The sequence below is a fragment of the Macrotis lagotis genome, chromosome 3 (assembly GCF_037893015.1).
Source record: "Macrotis lagotis isolate mMagLag1 chromosome 3, bilby.v1.9.chrom.fasta, whole genome shotgun sequence".
Lineage (NCBI taxonomy): Eukaryota > Metazoa > Chordata > Mammalia > Peramelemorphia > Peramelidae > Macrotis > Macrotis lagotis.
Genome location: NC_133660.1, coordinates 55613473 through 55635335, shown reverse-complemented (window position 1 = coordinate 55635335; position 21863 = coordinate 55613473). Strand labels below are relative to the sequence as shown.

Here is a 21863-nt window from a genome sequence, read left to right as displayed (position 1 = left end):
TGGATTTTGCTTTACTTCCTGCTTAAAATTATTAATTCAACTAATTTTTTAGTTAAATCTTTGGGATTTCCCAAGTAGATCATCATAGCATCTGCAAAAATTTACCTCATTTCCTATTCTAATTTCTTCTATTTCTTTTTTTTTGAGAATGTAGCCAAAGCAGTCTTTTTTTAATCTAGATTTTTGTTTTTTTTAATTTGTTTTCCAATTATATTCAATAGTAATATGTACCCATCATTCTTTTTGCAAGGCTCTGAATTCTTCCCCTCCCCTCCCCCCCACAGAAGGCTGTCTTATTGATAGTCCCTACATTGTTTCCATGCCATACATCGATGTAAATTGAATGTTATAAGAGTAAACATAAGAATAAACATACCCCCCCCAAAGAAGATGAGAAACCTCAAAAATAGAGAAAAAAATTGTACTTCAGTCTGTGTTCAGATTTCAATGGCTCTGTCTCTGAGGTGAGTTGTTTTCTTTATCATAAGTCCACCAGAAAAGTTGCTTCAATATTTTTTCCCACAGTTGCTATTACTAGCTGTACCTCCACTCTATTTCTCCCCACTCTCATTTATTCTATTCTCTCTCTCGTTTCATCCTGGCCCTGTCCAAAAGTGTGTTGAATCTGAGTATCCTCTCCCTTGATCTTCCCTCTCTTCTATCACCTATTCCCCCTTTTCCTCCCCCCCATTCCCCCTTATCTCATCCCCTTCTTCTTATTTTTCTCAAGGGTAAGACAGATTTCTATACCCTATTAAGTGTGTATGTTATTCCTCTCTGAGCCATTTCTAATGAGAATGAAGGTTCACTCATTCCCCCCCTTGCCTTCCCCCTTTCCACTCCATTGAAAAAGCTTTTTGACTCTTACGTGAAATTTCTTAGCCCCTTCTTCCTCTCCTTTCCCTTCCTCCCAGTACTTTCCCCCATCACCCATTGACTCCATCTTTTTACTATATTATACCATTATATTCTGCTCCTTCTTATGTCATGTCTATATATGCTCCTTTTAACAGCTCTTATAAATGAGAAAGTTCATAGGAGTTATCAAGATCTTCTTCTGATGCAGGAATACAAACAGTTCAACATCATCAAGTTCCTCATAGTTAGTCCCTCTCTTCCACTCCCTCTATGCTTCACCAGAGTCCTCCTGTATTTGGAGATCCAAACTTTCTGGTCAGCTCTGGTTGTTTCAATAGTAAAGTTTGAAAGTCCCGTTTCACTGAAAGTCCATCTTTTCCCCTGAAAGAGAATGTTCAGTTTTGCTGGGCGGTTGATTCTTGGTTATAAATCAAGATCTTTTGCCTTCCAGAATCTCATATTCCAATCCCTATGAGACCTTAATGTAGATGCTACCAGATCCTGTGTAATTCTGACTATGGAGACTTGCTAGTTGAATTGTTTGTTTCTGGCAGCCTTTAGAATTTTCTCTTTGATTTGGGAGTTCGGGAATTTGGCTATAATATTTCTGGAAGTTTTTCTTTTGGGATCTCTTTCAGGAGGTGATTGGTAAATTCTCTAGATTTCTATTTTACCCTCAGATTCTAGGATCTCAGGGCAATTCTGTCCTATTATTTCTTGAAAAATGAAGTCTAGGCTCTTCTCCTGGTTGTGGCTTTCAGATAGCCCAATAATTTTTAAATTATTTCTTCTGGATCTATTTTAGAGGTCAGTTGTTTTTCCAATGATATATTTCATATTTTCTTCTAATTTTTGGCTTTTTTTGGGAAGAGTTTTATTTCTTCCTGATTTCTTGCAAAGCCATCAGCTTCCTTTAGTTTCAGTCTGCATTTGAAGGAGTTATTTTCTTCAGAGAGCTTTTTTTAAATCTCCTTTTCAGCTGGCCAATACTGCTTCTTAAGGCATTCTTCTCCTCATTTGCCTTTTGTTTTGCTTTTTTCCATTAGGCCTAGTAATTTTTTGTATATCAGCTGTTGATTTGGTTTTCATGATTTTTCTACATTGCTCTCATTTCTCCTCTGAATTTCTCCTCCACCTCCCTTAATTACTTTTCAAAGTCTTTTTGAGCTCATCTACAGTCTGAGCCCATTTTCTATTTCTCTTGGAGTTTTTAGATATGGAAACTTCAATTTTTGTCATCATCTGAGTATGTGTTTTGATTTTCCATGGGATTAAAGTAATTGTCAAGGTCAGATTCTTCTTTTTCTGTTGTTTACTCATTTCCTCAGTACAAGACTAATTTACAGTACTCCCAAGGCTTTGGGGTTGTTTTTCTTTTTGAGACAGCCCATTGGGACCTTTATTCCTCCAAGGTTTTATGCTCTTTGATATGTAGATTGCCCCTGTACTTCCTCTGCCCTGGGGCTATACAGAAGGATCCAGCTTGTTTTATTCATTCATTAAAAAAAGATTATAAAAACAAAATAGCAATTAAAATTTGTTTAAAAATTAAGAGAGGGGGGGTGGCTAGGTGGCGCAGTGGATAAAGAACTGGTCCTGGAGTCAGGAGTACCTGGGTTCAAATCCGGTCTCAAACACTTAATAATTACCTAGCTGCGTGGCCTTGGGCAAGCCACTTAACCCCATTTGCCTTGCAAAAACCTAACAAAAAAAAATTAAGAGAAGGGGCGGCTAGGTGGCATAGTGGATAAAGCACCGGCCTTGGAGTCAGGAGTACCTGGGTTCAAATCTGGTCTCAGACACTTAATAATTCCCTAGCTGTGTGGCCTTGGGCAAGCCACTTAACCCCATTGCCTTGCAAAAAAAAACCTAAAAAAAAAATTAAGAGAAGAAAATCCCTATGCCTAAAATTCTAACATGGTTTTACTCTCAGAACTTTAATTCTAAAGCATACATGCAACTTTTAGAATTGCAAGCATACATGAATGAGGTATTTGGCCATGAAAGAACATCAATTCAAATAACTCAAAATCACTCTATAATGAAGAGAAAACTTTATCAACAGAATAGGTGAAATTACATATTATTCTGCAGCCAAATAAAACAGGTAGGAGCTATAGGATTGATGTAGTGACAAGACTGGTAAATATGGAGTCAAGAGTTCAAATCTTAGCTCTGCCAATTACCTCTCTAACCTTGGACAAATTCCAAAGTTAGATAATTTCTTCTAACAGACTGTTCCAAATATGACTGATTAAATCCTTATGGAATCTCTACTCTGTTTAAACTGACAGTTGTAGAAGTGGTTACTATGATAAAAATCTTCCATCAAAATATGATTTTCACCAAATAAAAATGTGCTTGACTTATTACCTTCTTACTCCTCCTTCCAGACCAACCACCCAAAATGCTTAAAATACGGGGACAGATCAGTTGAGGAACTACTGCAAAAGTGGTGGCATATGACTGGGGTTGTCTTACTATGCTACAAGGCATGACAATGGGTATGATTTCAGAAAAACACAGGAAGACTCATAGAAAGTGAGACAAGTAAAGGAAGCAATGTATAATTAGGATGAAGACTTGGCCACTCTGATCAATATAGTGATTCATGACAATGCCAAGAACTCTGATCAAAGAAATGGTGAACTCTGCCTTATCTGCCCGGCTTTATATGTGTGTTTTCTTTTGCAACATGGCTAATATGGAACTCTATGATTTCACACATACAACGAGTACACATACAACCTCTTGTCTTCTCAAGGGGTGGGATAAGAGCAAGAACAGGTAAGAAAATCTGAAATACAACATTTTTAAAAATTAATGTTAAGATGTTTTTAATGTATGTAGGAAATATATATTTTTTTTAGCTTTTGCAAGGCAAATGGGGCTAAGTAGCTTGCCCAAGGATACACAGCTAGGTAATTATTAAGTGTCTGAGACCGGATTTGAACCCAGGTACTCCTGACTCCAGGGCCCGTGCTTTATCCACTGTGCCACCTAGCTTCCCCTCTTTTATTTTTAAAATATATTTATTTCATTAAATATTTTCTAAATCCATGGGGCAGCTTATTTCATTAAATATTTCCTAAGTCCATGAGGCTATGTGACCTTAACACCTAGCTGTGTTACTTAATCCCATTGACTTAAATAAAATAAAAAAAAGAAACATTAATAAAAAAAAATACAGTACCTGGCCTCAAACATACATTCTAATAGGGAAGAAAACATATAGAGAAGTGGGTGATTAATAATATCAAAAGTTGCCTATTCTTATAGACAGTCTATTTCCTAACTGTTTTTCTGTGTAAAACTGGGAGGTGAAAGCTTTGGATAACTGGGAAATAGCTGCTTTGAAAATATTTTGGAGACTTCTGGCCAAGATGGCAGGGAGAAGACAGGCACAGTTCTAAAGTGTCCTGAGCTCTTCTCCATCTATCACATGAAACAAACCTCTTAAAAGAAATCCGACCCACAAAACCCAGAAAGAAAAGCCAGGAGAAAGAACACCTACCTCAGGATTTGTCTCAGGTGGCAGCTTTGGCGGAATTTGGGCCGGCCCAGGTGTGTGAGAAGAACCAGCCCAGCTGAGGAATGACCTCAGGCCAGGGTAAAGCCCACCATTGATTGAAGGCAAAAGAATTTAATAGCTCCAACCCCTCCCTTCAAGCAAAGGGAGAAGGCCTCAACCAAGGTCACAGACACTCCAGAGAAAGCAACCAACAACTCCTACTGGCCAGCCAGAGAAACTGCACTCAGTGAGTAAAGCCTTTAGCGATCCCAAGCCCCTGTGAACCAGCCCATACCCAACTCAGGTCTTAGCAAAATGAAGAAGGGTCAGCGGAAAGGTGGATCCATAGAAAAATTCTTGGAAAGGAAAGACCCTAACTCAGAGAAACCTGGAACCTCTGAGAAGAATACAATCTGGTCTTCAGCACAGAAAGACTGCCTTGAAGAAATAAGGAAACAGCTTAAAAATTTGGGAGAGACAATTAATACCTTGCAACAAGAAAACAAAACCTTAGAAAGTACAATTGGACAAATACAAAATGAGAATAAATCTCTCAGATCTTCAAATGGGCAAATGCAAAAAGAAATTAATTCTCTCAAAACCTCAAATGGTCAAATGGAAAGCTCTTTCAAAAGTAGAATTGACCAATTGGAAAAGGAGTTGCAAAAGGTTAATGAAGAAAACTCCTCCCCCCCCCAAAAAATGGAGTCTACAGAAACTAATGACTCTATGAGACAGCAAGAGTCAGTTAAACAAAATCAAAAAATAGAAAAAATAGAAGCAAATGTAAAATACCTCATCAACAAAACCACTGACCTTGAGAATAGATAGAGGAGGGGAAACCTGAAAATTATAGGACTTCTTGAAAACACTGAAGAGAAAAAAAAGCCTGAACTTAATATTACAGGATCTAGTGATGGAAAACTGCCCTGATATCATGGAATCGGAAGGCAACATAGTTATTGAAAGAGTACATCAATCCTCACCAGAAAAAGATCCTAAAATGAAAACACCAAGGAATGTTGTGGCCAAACTCCAGAACTATCAGATAAAAGAGTAAATCCTACAAGCAGCCAGAAAGAAACAATTTAAATATCAAGGAGCCACAGTAAGGATCACACAGGACCTGGCTGCATCAACATTAAGGGATCCAAGGGCCTGGAATGAGATATTTTGAAGAGCAAGGGAGCTTGGAATGCAGACAAGAATCTATTTTCCTGCAAAGCTGAGCCTTCTCTTCCAGGGAAAAAGATGGACATTTAACAAAATGGAAGAATTCGAAAAAGTTCTGATGAAAAGACCAGAGCTAAACAGAAAATCTGGACATCAAACAGGAGGCTCAAGAGACACATGAAAAGGTAATAAAAAAAAAGGGTGGCGGTAAAAGGGAAAAAAAATGCAGTCCAGTAAGTTGAAACTGGCTATATCCCAGCATGGGGGGAAAAGAGTCTCATAAATCTTGAGAACTGTAACTCTAACAGAGAGAATATACCTAGCCAGAAATGATGGACATTCATGACCTATCCATGAGACTGCTATCTAAAGAGATGTAACTGGCTTTAACCCCACTTGGGAGAAAGACTGTAATAACTCACAGGAATTTTGACTCTATTCGATAGAATATACTGAATTAGAAGGAACAGACACTCAGAATTTTCTATGACTTAGATAGAATGATCTAAAAAAAATGCTACCTCCTTAAAAAGGGGGACAGGAAAGAGACTGGAGAAGGGAGGGGAGTGAATGGGGTAAATCTCATTACATTAAGAGGTACAAAAAAACCTATAGTAATAGAAGGGAAGAAGGGAGCAGATGAGAAACACCTGAATCTTCTTCTCCTCAGACTTGGCTTAAAGTCAACCTACACATACTCAGTTAACTTATAAAACATCTAACCTTTCAAGTATTAAAAGGGCAAAAGGGGAGGGGGGACGGAAAAAGGGAAGGGGAGTGGGGGAAGAAAGGGAAATAACAAAAGGAAGGGAAGGGCAAAGGGAAAAAGGGAAAGGGGAAAGAAAGGGGAGGGGTGATATAGGAGGGCAAACACACTGAAGGGGGTGGTATTCAAAAACAAAATACTGGGGAATATGGATAAAGGGGGGGAGAAAGAGGGAAAATACAAACGGAGGGAAGATAGCACGGAGGGCAATAAAGAATTAGTAATCATAACCTTGAACGTGAATGGGATAAACTCTCCCTTTAAACGAATGCAAATAGCAGAGTGGATTAAAAACCAGTATCCTAAGATATGCTGCTTACAAGAAACTCATTTGAAGCAGAGAGATACATATAGAGTAAAGGTAAAAGGTTGGAGCAAAATATATTTTGCTTCAGCTGAAGTAAAAAAAGCAGGGGTAGCAATCCTTATCTCAGACAAAGCAGCAGCAAAAATAGATACCCCGTTAGTTAAAAGAGATAAGGATAGAAATTTTATCCTCCTAAAAGGTACCATAGACAATAAAGTCATTTCAATATTGAATATATATGCGCCCAGTCGGACAGCACCCAGATTCTTAGAGGAGAAGCTGAAAGAACTACAGGAAGACAAAGACAGCAAAACTCTACTAGTGGGAGACCTCAACCTCCCACTCTCAGATCTAGATAAAATAAACAAGAAAGAAGTTAAGGAGGTAAATAGATTGTTAGAAAAATTAGATATGGTAGACTTATGGAGGAAACTGAATGGGGATAGAAAGGAATATACCTTTTTCTCTGCAGAACAGGGAACTTATATAAAAATTGATCATGTACTAGGACATAAAAACCTAATGATCAACTGCAGAAAGATAGAAATAGTGAATACATCTTTCTCAGATCACAATGCAATAAAAGTCATATGCAATACTGGGCCAAGGAGATATAGATCCAGAACCAATTAGAAACTGAATAACCTCATTTTAAAGAATGAGTGGACCATAAAACAAATTATAGAAAGAATTAACCATTTTATCCTAGATAATGATAATAATGAAACAACATACCAACACCTATGAGATTCATTCAAAGCGACTCTCAGGGGATATATTATAGCTCTAAATGCTTACATCAGTAAATTGGAGAAAGAGGAAATCAATGAACTAAACATGCAACTAAAAAAATTAGAGAAAGAACAAATCAAAAATCTCCAATTAAATACTAAATTAGAAATTCTAAAAATTAAAGGAGAAATTAATAAAAGCAAAAGCAAAAAAACTATTGAATTAATAAATAAAACCAAAAGTTGGTATTATGAAAAAACCAATAAAATTGATAAACCTCTGGTTAATTTGATTAAAAAAAAGAAAGAAAACCAAATTGCTAGTATCATAAATGAAAAAGGTGAAATCACCACCAATGAGGAAATTAAATAATTCGAAAATACTTTGCCCAACTCTATAACGATAAATTTGATAATCTAAGTGAAATGGATGAATATTTACAAAAATATAAGTTGCCCAGGTTAAATGAAGAAGAGATTAAATACCTAAACATATCTCAGACAAAGAAATTCAACAAGCCATTATTGAACTCCCTAAAAAAAAATCTCCAGGGCCTAATGGATTCAAAAGAGAATTCTACCAAACATTTAAGGAACAATTGGTTCTAATTCTATATAAACTCTTTGGAAAAATAGGGAAAGATGGAACTCTGCCTAACTCTTTCTATGAAACCAATATGGTGCTGTTACCTAAACCAGGAAGAGTTAAAACAGAGAAAGAAAATTACAGACCTATTTCCCTGATGATGCAAAAATCCTAAATAAAATCTTAGCAAAACGATTACAAGATATCACTAGGATAATACATTATGATCAAGTAGGATTTATTCCAGGAATGCAGGGTTGGTTCAATATTAGGAAAACTGTTAGTATACTCAATTATATCAATAACAAACCCATCAGAAATCATATGATCATATCAATAGATGCTGAAAAAGCTTTTGACAAAATACAGCATCCTTATTAAAAACACTGGAGAGTGTAGGAATAAAGGGACTGTTCCTTAACATAATTAGCATTATCTATCTGAAACCATCAACAAGCATTATATTCAATAGGGAGAGGATAGAGGCATTCCCAATAAGATCAGGGGTGAAACAAGGGTGCCCATTATCACCACTACTATTCAATATTGTATTACAAATGTTAGCTTCAGCAATTAGAGAAGAAAAAGAAATTGAAGGAATTAGAATTGGGAAGGAAGAGACAAAACTCTCACTCTTTGCAGATGACATGATGGTCTACCTAGAGAATCCCAAGAAATCATCCAAAAAACTACTGGAAACAATTAGCAATTTTAGCAAAGTTGCAGATTATAAAATAAACCCTCATAAATCCTCAACTTTTCTATATGTCTAGCAAGATACAGCAGGAAGAGTTAGAAAGAGAAATCCCATTCAAAGTAACCTCAGACAATACAAAATACTTGGGAGTCTATTTGCCAAGATAAGACTCAGAATCTTTTTGAAAACAATTATAAAACACTTCTCACACAAATTAAATCAGATTTAAATAACTGGGCAAATATCAACTGTTCATGGATAGGGAGAGCTAATATAATAAAAATGACAATTCTACCAAAACTAAACTATCTGTTTAGTGCCCTACCAATCAAAATTCCAAAAAATTACTTTAATGAGTTAGAAAAAAATTGTAAGTAAATTCATGTGGAGAAATAAAAAGCCAAGAATTGCCAGGAGCTTAATGAAAAAAGTGCAAAAGAAGGTGGCTTAGCCCTACCTGATCTAAAATTATATTATAAAGCATCAGTTATCAAAACTGTTTTGTATTGGCTAAGAAATAGAGTGGTGGAGCAGTGGAATAGACTAGGTATAAAAGCAGGAGATGATTACAGTAATCTGCTGTTTGATAAACCCAAAGAGTCTGGACATTGGGATAAAAACTCCCTCTTTGCTAAAAACTGCTGGGATAATTAGACGTTAGTATGGAAGAAACTTAGATTAGACCAACACCTCACACCCTTTACCAAGATAAGATACAAATGGTTACAGGACATAGACATAAAAAACAATACTATAAGCAAATTAGAAGATCAAGGACTAGTTTACCTGTCAGATCTACGGAAAGGGAAGCAGTTTATGACTAAGGAAGAGTTAGAGAACATCACCTAAAACCAATTAGATGGTTTCAATTACATTAAATTAAAAAAGCTTTTGCACTGATAAAACCAATGTAACCAAGATCAAAAGAAATGTAGTAAATTGGGAAACAATCTTTAGAACTAATGATTCTGACAAAGGACTCATTTCTAAAATATACAGAGAACTGAGTCATATTTTTAAAACAAATGGTAAAATGATATGCAAAGGCAATTTACAGATGAGATCAAAGCAATCCATAGCCATATGAAAAAATGCTCTAAATCATTAATTATTAGAGAAATGCAAATTAAAGCTTCTCTGAGGTACCACCTCACAGCTCTCAGATTGGCCAATATGACCAGGAAGGATAATGATCATTGTTGGAAGGGTTGTGGGAAATCTGGGACACTATTACACTGTTGGTGGAGCTGTGAACTCATCCAACCCTTCTGGAGAGCTATTTGGAACTATGCCCAAAGGGCAACAAAAATGTGCATACCCTTTGACCCAGCAATACCACTACTGGGTCTATACCCTGAAGAGATGATGAAAAAGGGTAAAAACATTACTTCTACAAAAATATTTGTAGCAGCCCTGTTTGTGGTGGCAAAGAATTGGAAATCCAGTAAATGTCCTTCAATTGAGGAATGGCTTAGCAAACTGTGGTATATGTATGTCATGGAACACTACTGTTCTATTAGAAACCAGGAGAGACAGGATTTCAGGGAAGCCTGGAGGGATTTGCATGAACTGATGCTGAGTGAGATGAGCAGAACCAGAAAAACACTGTACACCCTAACAGCAACATGGGGGTGATGTTCAACCTTGAAGGGCTTGCTCATTCCATCAGTGCAACAATCAGGAACAATTTTGGGCTGTCTGCAAAGGAGAGTGTCATCTGTATCCAGATAAGGAGCTGTGGAGTTTGAACAAAGCTCAAGGACTATTCCCTTTAATTTAGAAAAAAACAGATATCTTATTGTCTGATCTTGTCACCTCTTAGACTTCTCTTTTCTTCTTTAAGGATATGATTTCTCTCTCATCACACTCAATTTGGATCAAGGTACAACATGGAAACAAAGTAAAGACTGACAGAGTGCTTTCTGGGGGGGGGGAAACAAGATGGGGGGAAAATTGTAAAAATAAAATAATATCTTTAATAAAAATTAATTAAAAAAAGAAAATATTTTGAATTTATTATATACTTTAAAAAAGGAAACAAACTATGTCATGGTATAGATTGATAATCGTGTACTTTTTTGTTTTTCTCTTTATTAAAATGTACATGTTTATTGGAGTTTGCAGAAAAAAAATATTTTTTAAATAAGGAAATTAAGAAGAATGCTTAGATCTTGAAGAGGGAACAAAATAAAGTTCTACCCCTTATTTGCAGTGGTACGAGTCTATTAGTACAGAATACTGTATATACTGTTGGACTTGATTGATGTTATATTAAACTATATTTTTACTTTTTTAAAAAAACTGATGACTTTCTGGTTGGGGTAGGAGGAACATGTTGATATGAAGAAATGAAGGTAATGTAAAAACAAAAGATAACAAGAAAATATAAAAGAAAAGTAAAGGGGGTCTTTGGGGAGGGTTAATCTATTGAGTAAAAAATAAACTTTAACAGGGCATGGTTTTAGGGGCGGCTAGGTGGCGCAGTGGACAGAGCACCGGCCCTGGAATCAGGAGTACCTGAGTTCAAATCCAGCCTCAGACACTTATTACCTATCTGTGTGGCCTTGAGCAAGCCACTTAACCCCATTTCCTTGTAAAAAAACAAAAAACAAAAAACCCCCTAAAAAACAGGGCATAGTCTGGGGAAGGTGACAAAGATTCCAGACAGATTAAGATTTTAACAAGAGATATTGCTAATCAAGAAAATCTTGGGAGTTTAAACAAAGACCAAAGACTATTACCTTTAATTTAAAAAAATACACTAACTTATTATTTAATTTTGCTATCTCTTATACTTTATTTTTTTTCCCTTAAGGATATGATTTCTCTCTCATCACATTCACCTTAGATCAATGTATACAGATATAAATACTAACAGACTGCTTTCTGTGGGGAGTGGGAATAGGGAAGCAAGATTAGACAGAAAATTGTAAAATTCAAAATAAATTAATTGAAAACAAAAAATCTCAGAATAAACCCTACTGACTCTGAAAACGGGTTGTGCATCCTTCCTGAATGACTATGACCATGAACTTTTTTTTTAATGTTTTTGCAAGGAAATGGGGTTAAATGGCTTGCCCAAGGCCACACAGCTAGGTAATCATTAAGTGTCTGAGGCTGGATTTGAACTCAGATGCTCCTGATTCCAGGGCTGGTACTCTATCCACTGCGTAGAACCATGAACTTTTCAAAATGAAAGATGTACTCTTACCTGAATGACAAATATCTTAGGTTTTCCAACTAAACTCTGACAGTTGTCTCCTTTAAACAAGGAGGTCAGCTTCTGAATGTCAATTTTGGCATCATAAGCATAGATGTGATTTCCTTCACCATGAGACAGGAACACACACAAGAAGCAGTCTGCATCCGTATGGCTAGAGGTGGACACTGCAAAGAAAGATTATTGAGAACTCAGATAAAAGGGAAACAAAAGCAGCCATTTACAGTTCTACGGATGAAAATGGTAGTATCTTATCAATAATTAGGAATAAAGAGGGAAGGGGTAGAATAATCATCCAGCTTAGTGAAATGGAAAAATACAGGGAGATATTAAAATCTGTTTTCAAATATTAAGCATAATGATGTAAATAAAATTGCATTGTACCAGGTCCCTTCTAAGCTCTTATGAAAATAAACGATTCATAACTGATGTTTCACTAATCTTTGATTTCACTGCTATAGGTCCTTCTCCAGTGGCCTAGGTCACAAGTCCATCTATGACCCAGTAGATGCTCTCTGAGGTTGACTAGAGCCAAAAACTTCATCCCCAGGGGCCAATATAGTAATGATAATTAGCATTTATACAATGCTTTAAGGTCTGCAAAACCTTCCATCCCTTGTAAATTTTACATCTCTTATTTCATTTGATCCTTACAACTACTGAGATGTATATAACCCCCATTTTACAGAGTAGAAACCTAAGGCAAACATATGTGAAATCAATTGCCAAGATCACACAGCCTCTAAGTGTTTGAAGCAGGATTCAAATTCAGGTCTTTCTGATTCCAAGGTTAGCACCTTAGCAATCATGCCAACTGGTTGGCCCCCTAATGAACTTAGCAAACTTAGACCTCAGATGACATACATAATACAATCTATCACTAGTCTTTATTTGAAATCTTTCCATTTTATAGGGCTTATTTACTCTGGCAGCAGAGTTACTTTCATATAAGAGTAAGGCTTCAGGACAGGGTAAGTGCATAGCATGGAGTAAAGGATACAATCATGCATTATAATAACAAACATCCTGAAGGCCCATCAACTGAGGAAGGCTGAACAAATATGGAATATAAATGCAATGGAATTCTATACCCCTCCCCCCAAAATCATGAAAGGGACAATTTCAGAGAACTTTTTTTCTCTTTATTTTCTTTAGAGTGGTTATGAGACGGGGGAGAAATGGAACAGAAAAAAATACATTAATTTTAAAATGCATCCTAAACATAAACTGAAAGAGCCCTAGGTGGATTTCTAATCCAATCCTCTCATTTGACAGATGAAGAAACTGAGATGCGGGTGGGGTGGGGCAGGAAGGAAGGTAGTAAATGACCCAAGGATACAGAAGTAGGAACTGAAACACCAACATCTGGCTCAGGTCAGTACTATTTCTATTTATGAAACATTTCAGATTTCAGTCAGCAAGAATCATTTATACCATTATCTGATAACAATCAGGATTTGAGGAGTCCAATTATTGAGCTTTTTCTTAAAGAAGGAACAACTGAGGCTGTCTGATATTCTGCAGATATGAGAGGGTTGGGAGGGTTCACCATGTGACTTTAGCTATTTGGGACTGGGAGGAAGATGACTGCATATAAGGCAAGCAGGAAGGTGGGGAGGTAAGGAGAAGGGAGGGAGAGAGGAAGGAGAGAGGAGGGAGGGGAAAGAAAGGGGAGGAGGAAGGGAGGGAGGAGGGAAATGGTCAAATGTACAAATCAAGTTTGACTTGGTGCCTCAATGATGGCTGGCCTTATGATAGTGATAGAGAAGCATTAGTGATGCAGATTAGATTTGAAAGTGTTTTTTTTATAGAGATCTAGTTGTTAAAGATTTATTGGCACACCCCTGGAGTCACCTCCCACTGGGGCTGCTTCATAATAAGAGACAAATATGATGGAGAAACCACTTACCCCTATGAATGGCCTTTAGCAGTTCTTCAGCTTTCAGATCATCATAGCAAATCACTTCAAAACCCAGATTTGAAAGCCTGGGGACAGAGAAGGGAAATGTTAAGACTGACCAATCCAAACACCTCCCAAGTTCCAGCTTACTTGTCCAGCCTCAATCCATGCATGCCTCCCTCTCCCCCAATCTGATCCTGCCCAATCCTGCCTCTTTGGATCCACTCCAGCATTGGCTCCAGCCCTATCCTCCTTCAACAAACAGCTCAGGAGCCATTCCTACCCTGAAGCCTTTCCAGAGCTCCCTGGCTTAAAGGAAAGCTGCCAGCTCTCCCTGGACCTTTCCTGACACAGAGGCTTGAGTCATTCAACAACTCCACACCACTCCTTATTGCGTCTGCTGCCCTGCCTGGCTTTAATTCCACAGATCAAGAAACCTCTGAGCAGAGCTACCCCTGGTGTTCAGACCCCCCAAACTCCTCCCCCCCATTTTCATGGTTTCTCTTGGATGTTGTCTCCCCCCTTAGATTGTAAGCTCCTTGAGGGGCAGAGACATCACTGGCACACTGGAAAACAAATAAGTCCGTGAAGCACCTATATTGGCACCGTACTATGTGATGGGGATACAAGTACAAAGAATAAAAAATTCCTATTTGATATGAGTTTACATTCTAAAAACCTACATATAAATCCTCAGTAGAATATATAAAGCATAAAGATAATATAGCATATATAATATATAAATATCATATATACTTCATGTTATATTTAGCATATATAATGCAAATGTGATTGGTATTATTATATAAACATAATTTGTGTATTATATATAATTGAATGATACATAAATATAATATATATCACATTTCTATTATAAATGTAAATATATTTATTATTATATATAATATATAATTATCTAAACTATTAAATACAAATAAATTTATAAGATATGCAAATATTATTCATACTATATACAAATAAAATATTTATACATATATAAAATTATATTTAAAGAAATTTTCAAACTAGTCTATCTGATATAGAGAATATTTCCATCACATGCCTCCATTAACCAACAAATATTTATTTAGCACATACGATGTGCCAAAGACAGAGGATGCAAAGATTGAAAACAAAATAGCCCCTGCCCTCAAGGAGCATACCTTCTATTGGGGAAGACCACATAAACATGTAGCAAAATATACAGAATGCATACAAAGTCGATCCAGGTCCCATTCAAGGGGACAGTACTCACAACTGGGCAAATGGTGCCTGAGCACAGTCTTAATAGAGATGATTAATTTAAACCAACTGAAGAAACTATTTCTCTAGAAGTGAACTGCAGGGAAAGGAAATAAGAATTACAAAGGACAAAAGCAGTTTTCTATAGACCCCAAGCACAAGAATGGAGTCTCCAGGAAGCTGTTTGAAAATCCTTTTTATTTCAACTGAAGGGACAAAACCCAACTGGGCTGAGTCAAAATTTCTCCCCTGTGAACTCTGTCACAGCATCTGCTGTGTCTCCCTCATCAGACCCAAGGGTCAGTTTGGTCAGTCCAACACTAAAGTATAATAGTTTTATCTTTTCCTTGTAAATAGCTTATATTTCCCAATCACAATTACACTTCTGAGGGTAAGACTAATTTCTTTGCTTTTCATCCCATGTCCTTGGCCTACTATAATACAGAGTAGATGACATGAGTTCAATAAGTATTTGATTGATGAATAAATGAATGAAAAAACAAATTCCAAAAAAAAAAAAAAACCAAAACAACCAACCAAATTCTATTCAGGCATATTTAGGCTGCTCATGACTTCAGCAATCAACATAAACCACATGCAAATCAGGACTGGATTCATCACTGCTGTCATTGTCTAGACTTAAGAAATTTATGGAATCTATATTAATGATGCAAATTAAGGCCATACCCATCACTCATCAAGACTTGACAAGACAGAAAATGATTAATGATGGAAGGACTGTTGACCCAGTAGAAATGTGAAATGTTCATTATTCTAGAAGGTAATTTGGAACTATGCTCAAAAAGTTACTAAACTGGGTATACTTTTTTGTCCCAGTGACACCCCTGTGAATCCAAAACCCCAAGCAAATATCAAAGGGAAAAGATCCCATATAAATAGAAATATATTGCTAGCAGCTCTTTTTGTGTAAACTAAGAGGGTGCTGATCTCTTGAGGGATAATATTTGAATATAATAGTTTATTACTGTGCTTTAACAAACTGATGAAAAAAACAGTTTTAGAGATCCCTGGAAAGACTTCTATAAACTGATGAAGAGTAGAGGAGGAAAATCCAGGAAAACAATTTGAACTAACATCAACACTAAAATAATTAACAAATAATAAGTTATATGTCAACGATCTGTAATTTGGATGGTACAGGATAAGATTAGTATAGACTACCTTCGTTTAAGGTTTTCTCTGTCGGCCCAGGTGCCACGCCTTTCTGGCAAAGCCAAATGCCAGAAGAACCGCTCATGATTGAAGATCAAAGCTATGCCTCTCCTCTTGTGATCCATTCTGTACCTTTCTTCTGGATCAAGTAATTCACTGTTCAAGTCAAAGAATAATAAATTTGAGTCAAATTCACCCGGTGCAAGTATTACCTTAGATGACTATGGGTACCTGTACCAACTAATAGCAATCAATTAACAAACATGATAAAGCACCATATGTGCTTAGGATATTGGGGAAACAAAGAAATGAACAAAAATTAAATAGTTCCTATCCTCAAGCAGCTCATTGTCTATCAGGGTAAACAACATATATACAGAGTAGAAGGCAAGGAATAGACCTGTGAATTCCTTGTTACTGGGAAAGTCCAGGATAAGGAAACATATCTCTACTGCTCCAATTTATAATTTTAGAGGATAAATCCTTAATCTGGGGTCCTGAACTTTTAAAAAGAGAAAACTGCTGATAATAAAGCAAATAAAATAATTGACTTCAAAAGCAATTTGGAACAATGCCCAAAGAAGCTATAAAACTGTTCATACCCTTTGATCCAGCAATAACACTAAGTCTATAACCCAAAGAAAGAAAAAAATAAAAGAGAAAAGAATCTTATTTGTACAAAAAATACTTATGTTAATTCTTTTTTGTAGTGGCAAAGAATTAGAAATCTAGAGAATATCCATCAATTGAAGAATTCGTGAACAAGCTGTGGTATATGATTGTAATGGAATACTATTATGCTATAAGAAATGACAAACAGTTCAGAAAAACCTGCAAAGTCTTACATGAACTGATACAAAATGAACAAAGCAGCAATACTGCACAAGAAAGAACAATTATTGACTGAGCTCATAATAGCAATAATAGTTCCAAAGAACTAATAATAAAAATATGCTATCTGCCTCCAAAGAAAGAACTGATGCTGTTGGAAATCCTTTCATTTTTTTCCTTCTTTCCTTATTTGTTTTCTTGCACAAAATGTCAAATATGTAAATGTTTTACACAATTGCACATGTATAACCTGTATCAGATTGCTTGCTGTAGGGATAGAGGTGGGATAGGTGAAGAAAAATATATAATTGATTTTCTTCACAATCCTCCCTTTTATTTAAAAACATGATGGGGGGGGGCTAGGTGGCATAGTAGAGAGAGCACTGACCTTGGAGTCAGGAGTACCTGAGTTCAAATCCGACCTCAGACACTTAGTAATTACCTAGATGTGTGGTCTTGGGCAAGCCACTTAACCCCATTTGCCTTACAAAAAAATCCAAAAAAAAAAAAACCCAAACAAACAAAAAAAACCCCCAAGATTCTGTGAATGGGTCTATTGGCTTCATCAGACTGTCAAAGGAGTCGAGAACACACACACACAAAATGTTAAAAACCTATGCACTGAATTTTTCCAGACTGTCTAAAGACTTAGTACCCTTTACCTTTCCTCTTTACTCTGCCATGGTCTCAGAAGCATGCCACAAAGGACTGAGATCCATTTTGTATTCTTGTCTTTCTTAGTGACTGCCACAGCTAAAGTTAAGCCTGCACCTAATGCAGTTCTTAATAGAAGTTTGATGATTTTTTAAAAAATAGGTGATAAATCGGGGTGACTAGGTGGCATAGTGGATAAAGCCCAGGCCTTGGAGTCAGGAGTACCTGGGTTCAAATCTGATCTCAAGACACTTAATAATTACCTAGCTGTGTGGCCTTGGGCAAGGCACTTAACCCCATTTGCCTTGCAAAAACCTAAAAAAAAAAATAGGTGATAAATGTATTTCAGTATAATTGGTTTCCTCTGAATTCAATGAATTTTATCTTAAGGGCAGCTAGGAGGCCCAGTGGATAAAGAATTGGGTCTGGAGACAGAAAGATTCATCTTCCAGAGTTCAAGTATTATCTCAGATTCCATGTGACTCTGGCTAAGTTACTTGACCTTTGTTTGACTCAGGTCCTCATCAATAAAATGAACTGGAGAAAGAAAATGCAAATTATTCTGAGATCTTTGCCAAGAAAGCCCCATGTGGGGTCACATTTTACAGATGAGTAAACTAAAGCAAAGGTGGTTAAAAAATTTGCCCAGGGTCACACCTTTACAAAGTGTCTGATGTGGGACTTAGTAATTCTATGAGAGCCTTCAGTTTACAAAGTCCTCTCACTCCCAGGGGGTCAGTTCACTCCCTATTCACCTTCAGTTTACAAGGCCTCTCACTCCCAAGGGATCAGCTCACTCCCTATTCACCTTCAGTTTACAAAGCCCTCTAACTCCCAAAGGGTCAGCTCACTCCCTATTCACCTATTTAAGAACACTTGGTTCTCCTAAGTCAGTTCCAAAGACCCTTTACTGCTTTCATTTCCCCAGGCTCTTTTAAAACCCTCCCCTCATTTGCATGAACTGATGCTGAGTGAGATGAGCAGAACCAGACAGAAAAACACTGATGTTCAACCTTGAAGGACTTGCTTGTTCCATCAGTGCAACAACCTGGGATACCATCTGTATCCAGATAAAGAACCGTGGAGTTTAAACAAAGTTCAAGGACTATTCCCTTTAATTTAGAAAGAAAAATAGATATCTTATTGTCTGATCTTGTTATCGCTTATATTTTCTGTTTCTTCCTTAAGGATGTGATTTCTCTTTCATCACACTCAATTTGGATCAATGTACAACAGGGAAACAAAATAAAGACCCACAGATTGCTTTCCATGGGGGGGGGGGAGTAAGATTGGGAGAAAAATTGTAAAACTCAAAACTCAAATAAAAAAACCCTCCCCTCATTTTGCCAAGAGCACCAGTCAAGAGTCTTTATTAGTAAAAGACCTATTACCTTCTAATAAAGGCATCCACTTCTGTCATGTTTTGTTCAGCACCTGCTAAAAACAAAATCAAGTTTCTGAGATAGAAACAAAACAGTAATGTTAAATGCCCCCTTTTAACCTACAAAAGACTTGTCTTCTTTAATAATGGGGATCTTCCCTTTTTGGTGCCAGCTTTGTCTTATGTGAGGAACAGCAAGGACTCCAGGTCATTTATAAAGGAGTATATGCAGGGGGGAAGTGAGATGTAAGAAGTCTGGAAATGTAGAAGGGAGACCAGGTTTGGGAGTTTGGTTTAAGAGTCAAAAAGTATTTTCTCCTTGACCCTGGAGATAATAGGGAGCCCCTGGAGTTGACCAAAGAGGGAGATGATATCACTGGATGTCCACACCAGAGAGATTAGTTTGGTAACTGAGTGAAAGATCCATTGGGAAGAGATTTTAAGCAAGGAGGTTAACCATTTAGGATTTTCCCTTTGTCTCCAGCTCATTTGATAGATGAGCAAACTAAAGCAAACAGGATTAAAGGACAACACCAAGGTCACACTGTTGGTAGGTGTCTGAGGCCACATTTGAACTCACAAAGAGGCCTGGCACTCTATCCACTGACCATCCAGTTGCCCTTTGAGAGCTTACAGGTGTTGGATGAAAGTCAAGGGGAGTTGGGAGGGTCTGAGGGAGGGAAGATCTTAAGGCTCAGATGGATGGGGCTCATTGGTTTTTTAAATTCATAATCTTTTCTTCCCAAACACCCCCCCCCCCCGGAACCAATTCATGTTGGGTGAAATGAAAGTGGCAGAAGTGGGGAGAGAAATCTTGAATCCTAAAACATAAAGATATGAAGATTATCCAGAAAAGACCCCTGGATCCAAGCTGCTAGGGGGAGTTTTAAGGAAGGGAGCAGGGTGGGAGAGGTTGTGAGTTACATGAAGGTCCAGGATCCTTTCTTGGCTAGAAATCCTGATGGAAGGGGAGACTCAGGTCACTCTACCATATATCACGGTGCAACCTGGCTGGGTAGTGGCATCCTGAGGACTCTCCAGAGTTCAGACTGATAAATATGCTCCCTCCATCTGATCAAAGCCCCAGATCACTGGTCTTCCCAGTCCTTTGGAAGAACCTGGGAGGCAGCAAAATGAGGTCTGGACCTAAGGCCACTAGGATGTTGGAAGGGCTGGGAGGGAAGTTCACTGTACTGTTCCCTCAGAGCCCCTCACTCTAATAAGGACATTACCTCTGATACATGATTAAAAACTCAAAGTGGGAGAGAAATTTCCATTCTACTTCCTGAGGACCTCTACCACTAGGTGAATAACAAGATGCCTCCTTGTAATATTTATGTGTTTAAATATCCCAAGTTCCTTATGGAATATTCAAGGGGAGGGACTAAGTCACTTCTTATGGTCCTGGAACAAAACTGAATTTTGGCCTTTGTTACCGAGGTGAGAGCATCTTATCTGACCGCCCCCCCCACCAGGTTTAATATATAGGAAATATCAAAAGACATGGGGGGGATGGGGACACAAAAGTCCCCTAGAACAAACCTTGCCGGTCAGTCTTGTTGCTCCCCAGCCCAGTTTTTTACAAGGCTTTGGGTCAGTAATGCCACTGGTACTGACACTGCGTGGTCCTCGTTTCTAAGACCACATCGGAGGGGTGAGTGAAGGGGAGCCGTGTTGAGCCCCCAGCCTCACTTTCTCCCCCAGAGCCGCGGGGTCCGGGGGCTGGAGGTGGTCCTGGGTGCGAGGCCATCAGGGTGAAGTGACTGCCCAGGGCCGCCCAGCTCCTAGCTATCTGGGGCTGAATTCGAGCTCCTTGATGCCCCCCAGCTGCCAGGGCACAGGTGGGCATCGCCGGGACAAGCACGGTCTGGAGCAGCAGGAGCCAGCTGCTGTGGGCACTGCCTGCGCCCCAGAGGAAGACAAAGGCGGAGGCCGGCCGGGCTCCCTGGGGGGCGGGTGAGGCCCGGCCCGGAGCCCCGCGGCCCCGCGGCCCTGCGGCCGGGGTTGGTGGGGGAGGGGCCCGGGCTCCTGCAGCGCTGCCAGGCCGGGCGGGCCGGCTCGGGCCGGGCCCGGGGGCAGGGGGCACAGGCCGGGCTTCAGGGGCGCCGGTGCGGACGCGCGGGGGGCAAAGGGGACAGGGGAGGGGAGGGGAGGGCCGGGGCACAGCGGGGGTCTCCCTCCCACCTGGGGCCGAGGAGTCCCCGCCGCGGGGGTCCGGGGCGCTCATGGCCGCTGCTGGGCTCGCTCGCGGGGCTGCGGCTCTTCCTGGCTGCGGCGGCAGCCCCGCCCCCGCCCCGCCAGGCCCCGCCCCGCCAGGCCCCGCCTGTCCCCCGCCCCCACCCCGCCAGGCCCCGCCCCTCCCCGGCCCCGCCCCCGTCCGCCTGGCCCCGCCTGTCCCCCGCCCCCACCCCGCCAGGCCCCGCCCCTCCCAGGCCCCGCCTGTCCCCCGCCCCCACCCCGCCAGGCCCCGGCCCCGCCCCCCGCCCGCCAGGCCCCGCCCCGCCTGTCCCCCCGCCCCCGCCCCGGCCCGGCCCCGCCCCTCCCAGGCCCCGGACTTCCCTCCCTCCAGCCGCGGCCCCACCAGACACGGAGGAGGGGGCAGGGACGGCCGCACCTGGGGTCGTCCCGGAGGGTCCGGTGTCCCTTCTCCCCACCCTTCTCCCCCTATTCTTCTCCTTTGCCCCCTTCGCCCCTTTGCTCTTCTCCCTCACTTTATCTTTCCCCCTTCCCCGATCTCAGGGAGGACCACGTTCTTCCAGCTCACACCACCCACCAGTTCTTCACCTCAGAACTATAAATTTAAAAATTCAATAATAGCTTTCAATAGAATGAG

The 21863-nt window shown here is 39.4% G+C and overlaps 1 protein-coding gene across 4 annotated transcripts in view; it reads right to left on the bottom strand.

Moving 5' to 3' along the window:
- Window positions 1-21863, bottom strand: part of LOC141517568 (caspase-6-like) — a 59595-nt gene that overhangs the window by 8287 nt on the left and 29445 nt on the right. The window contains exons 1-5 of one of the 4 annotated variants that reach the window (XM_074228724.1): window positions 21215-21290; window positions 19041-19086; window positions 16174-16320; window positions 13759-13835; window positions 11841-12016 (exon numbers count right to left, since the gene is read on the bottom strand). In XM_074228724.1, the coding sequence (XP_074084825.1) occupies window positions 11841-12016; window positions 13759-13835; window positions 16174-16320; window positions 19041-19086; window positions 21215-21257 (489 nt within the window). In that variant the 5' untranslated portion in view covers window positions 21258-21290. Of the gene's footprint in view, window positions 1-11840; window positions 12017-13758; window positions 13836-16173; window positions 16321-19040; window positions 19087-20572; window positions 20746-21214; window positions 21291-21863 lie in introns of those variants that run through there. The other 3 variants (XM_074228725.1, XM_074228726.1, XM_074228728.1) reach the window with 3 other exon arrangements.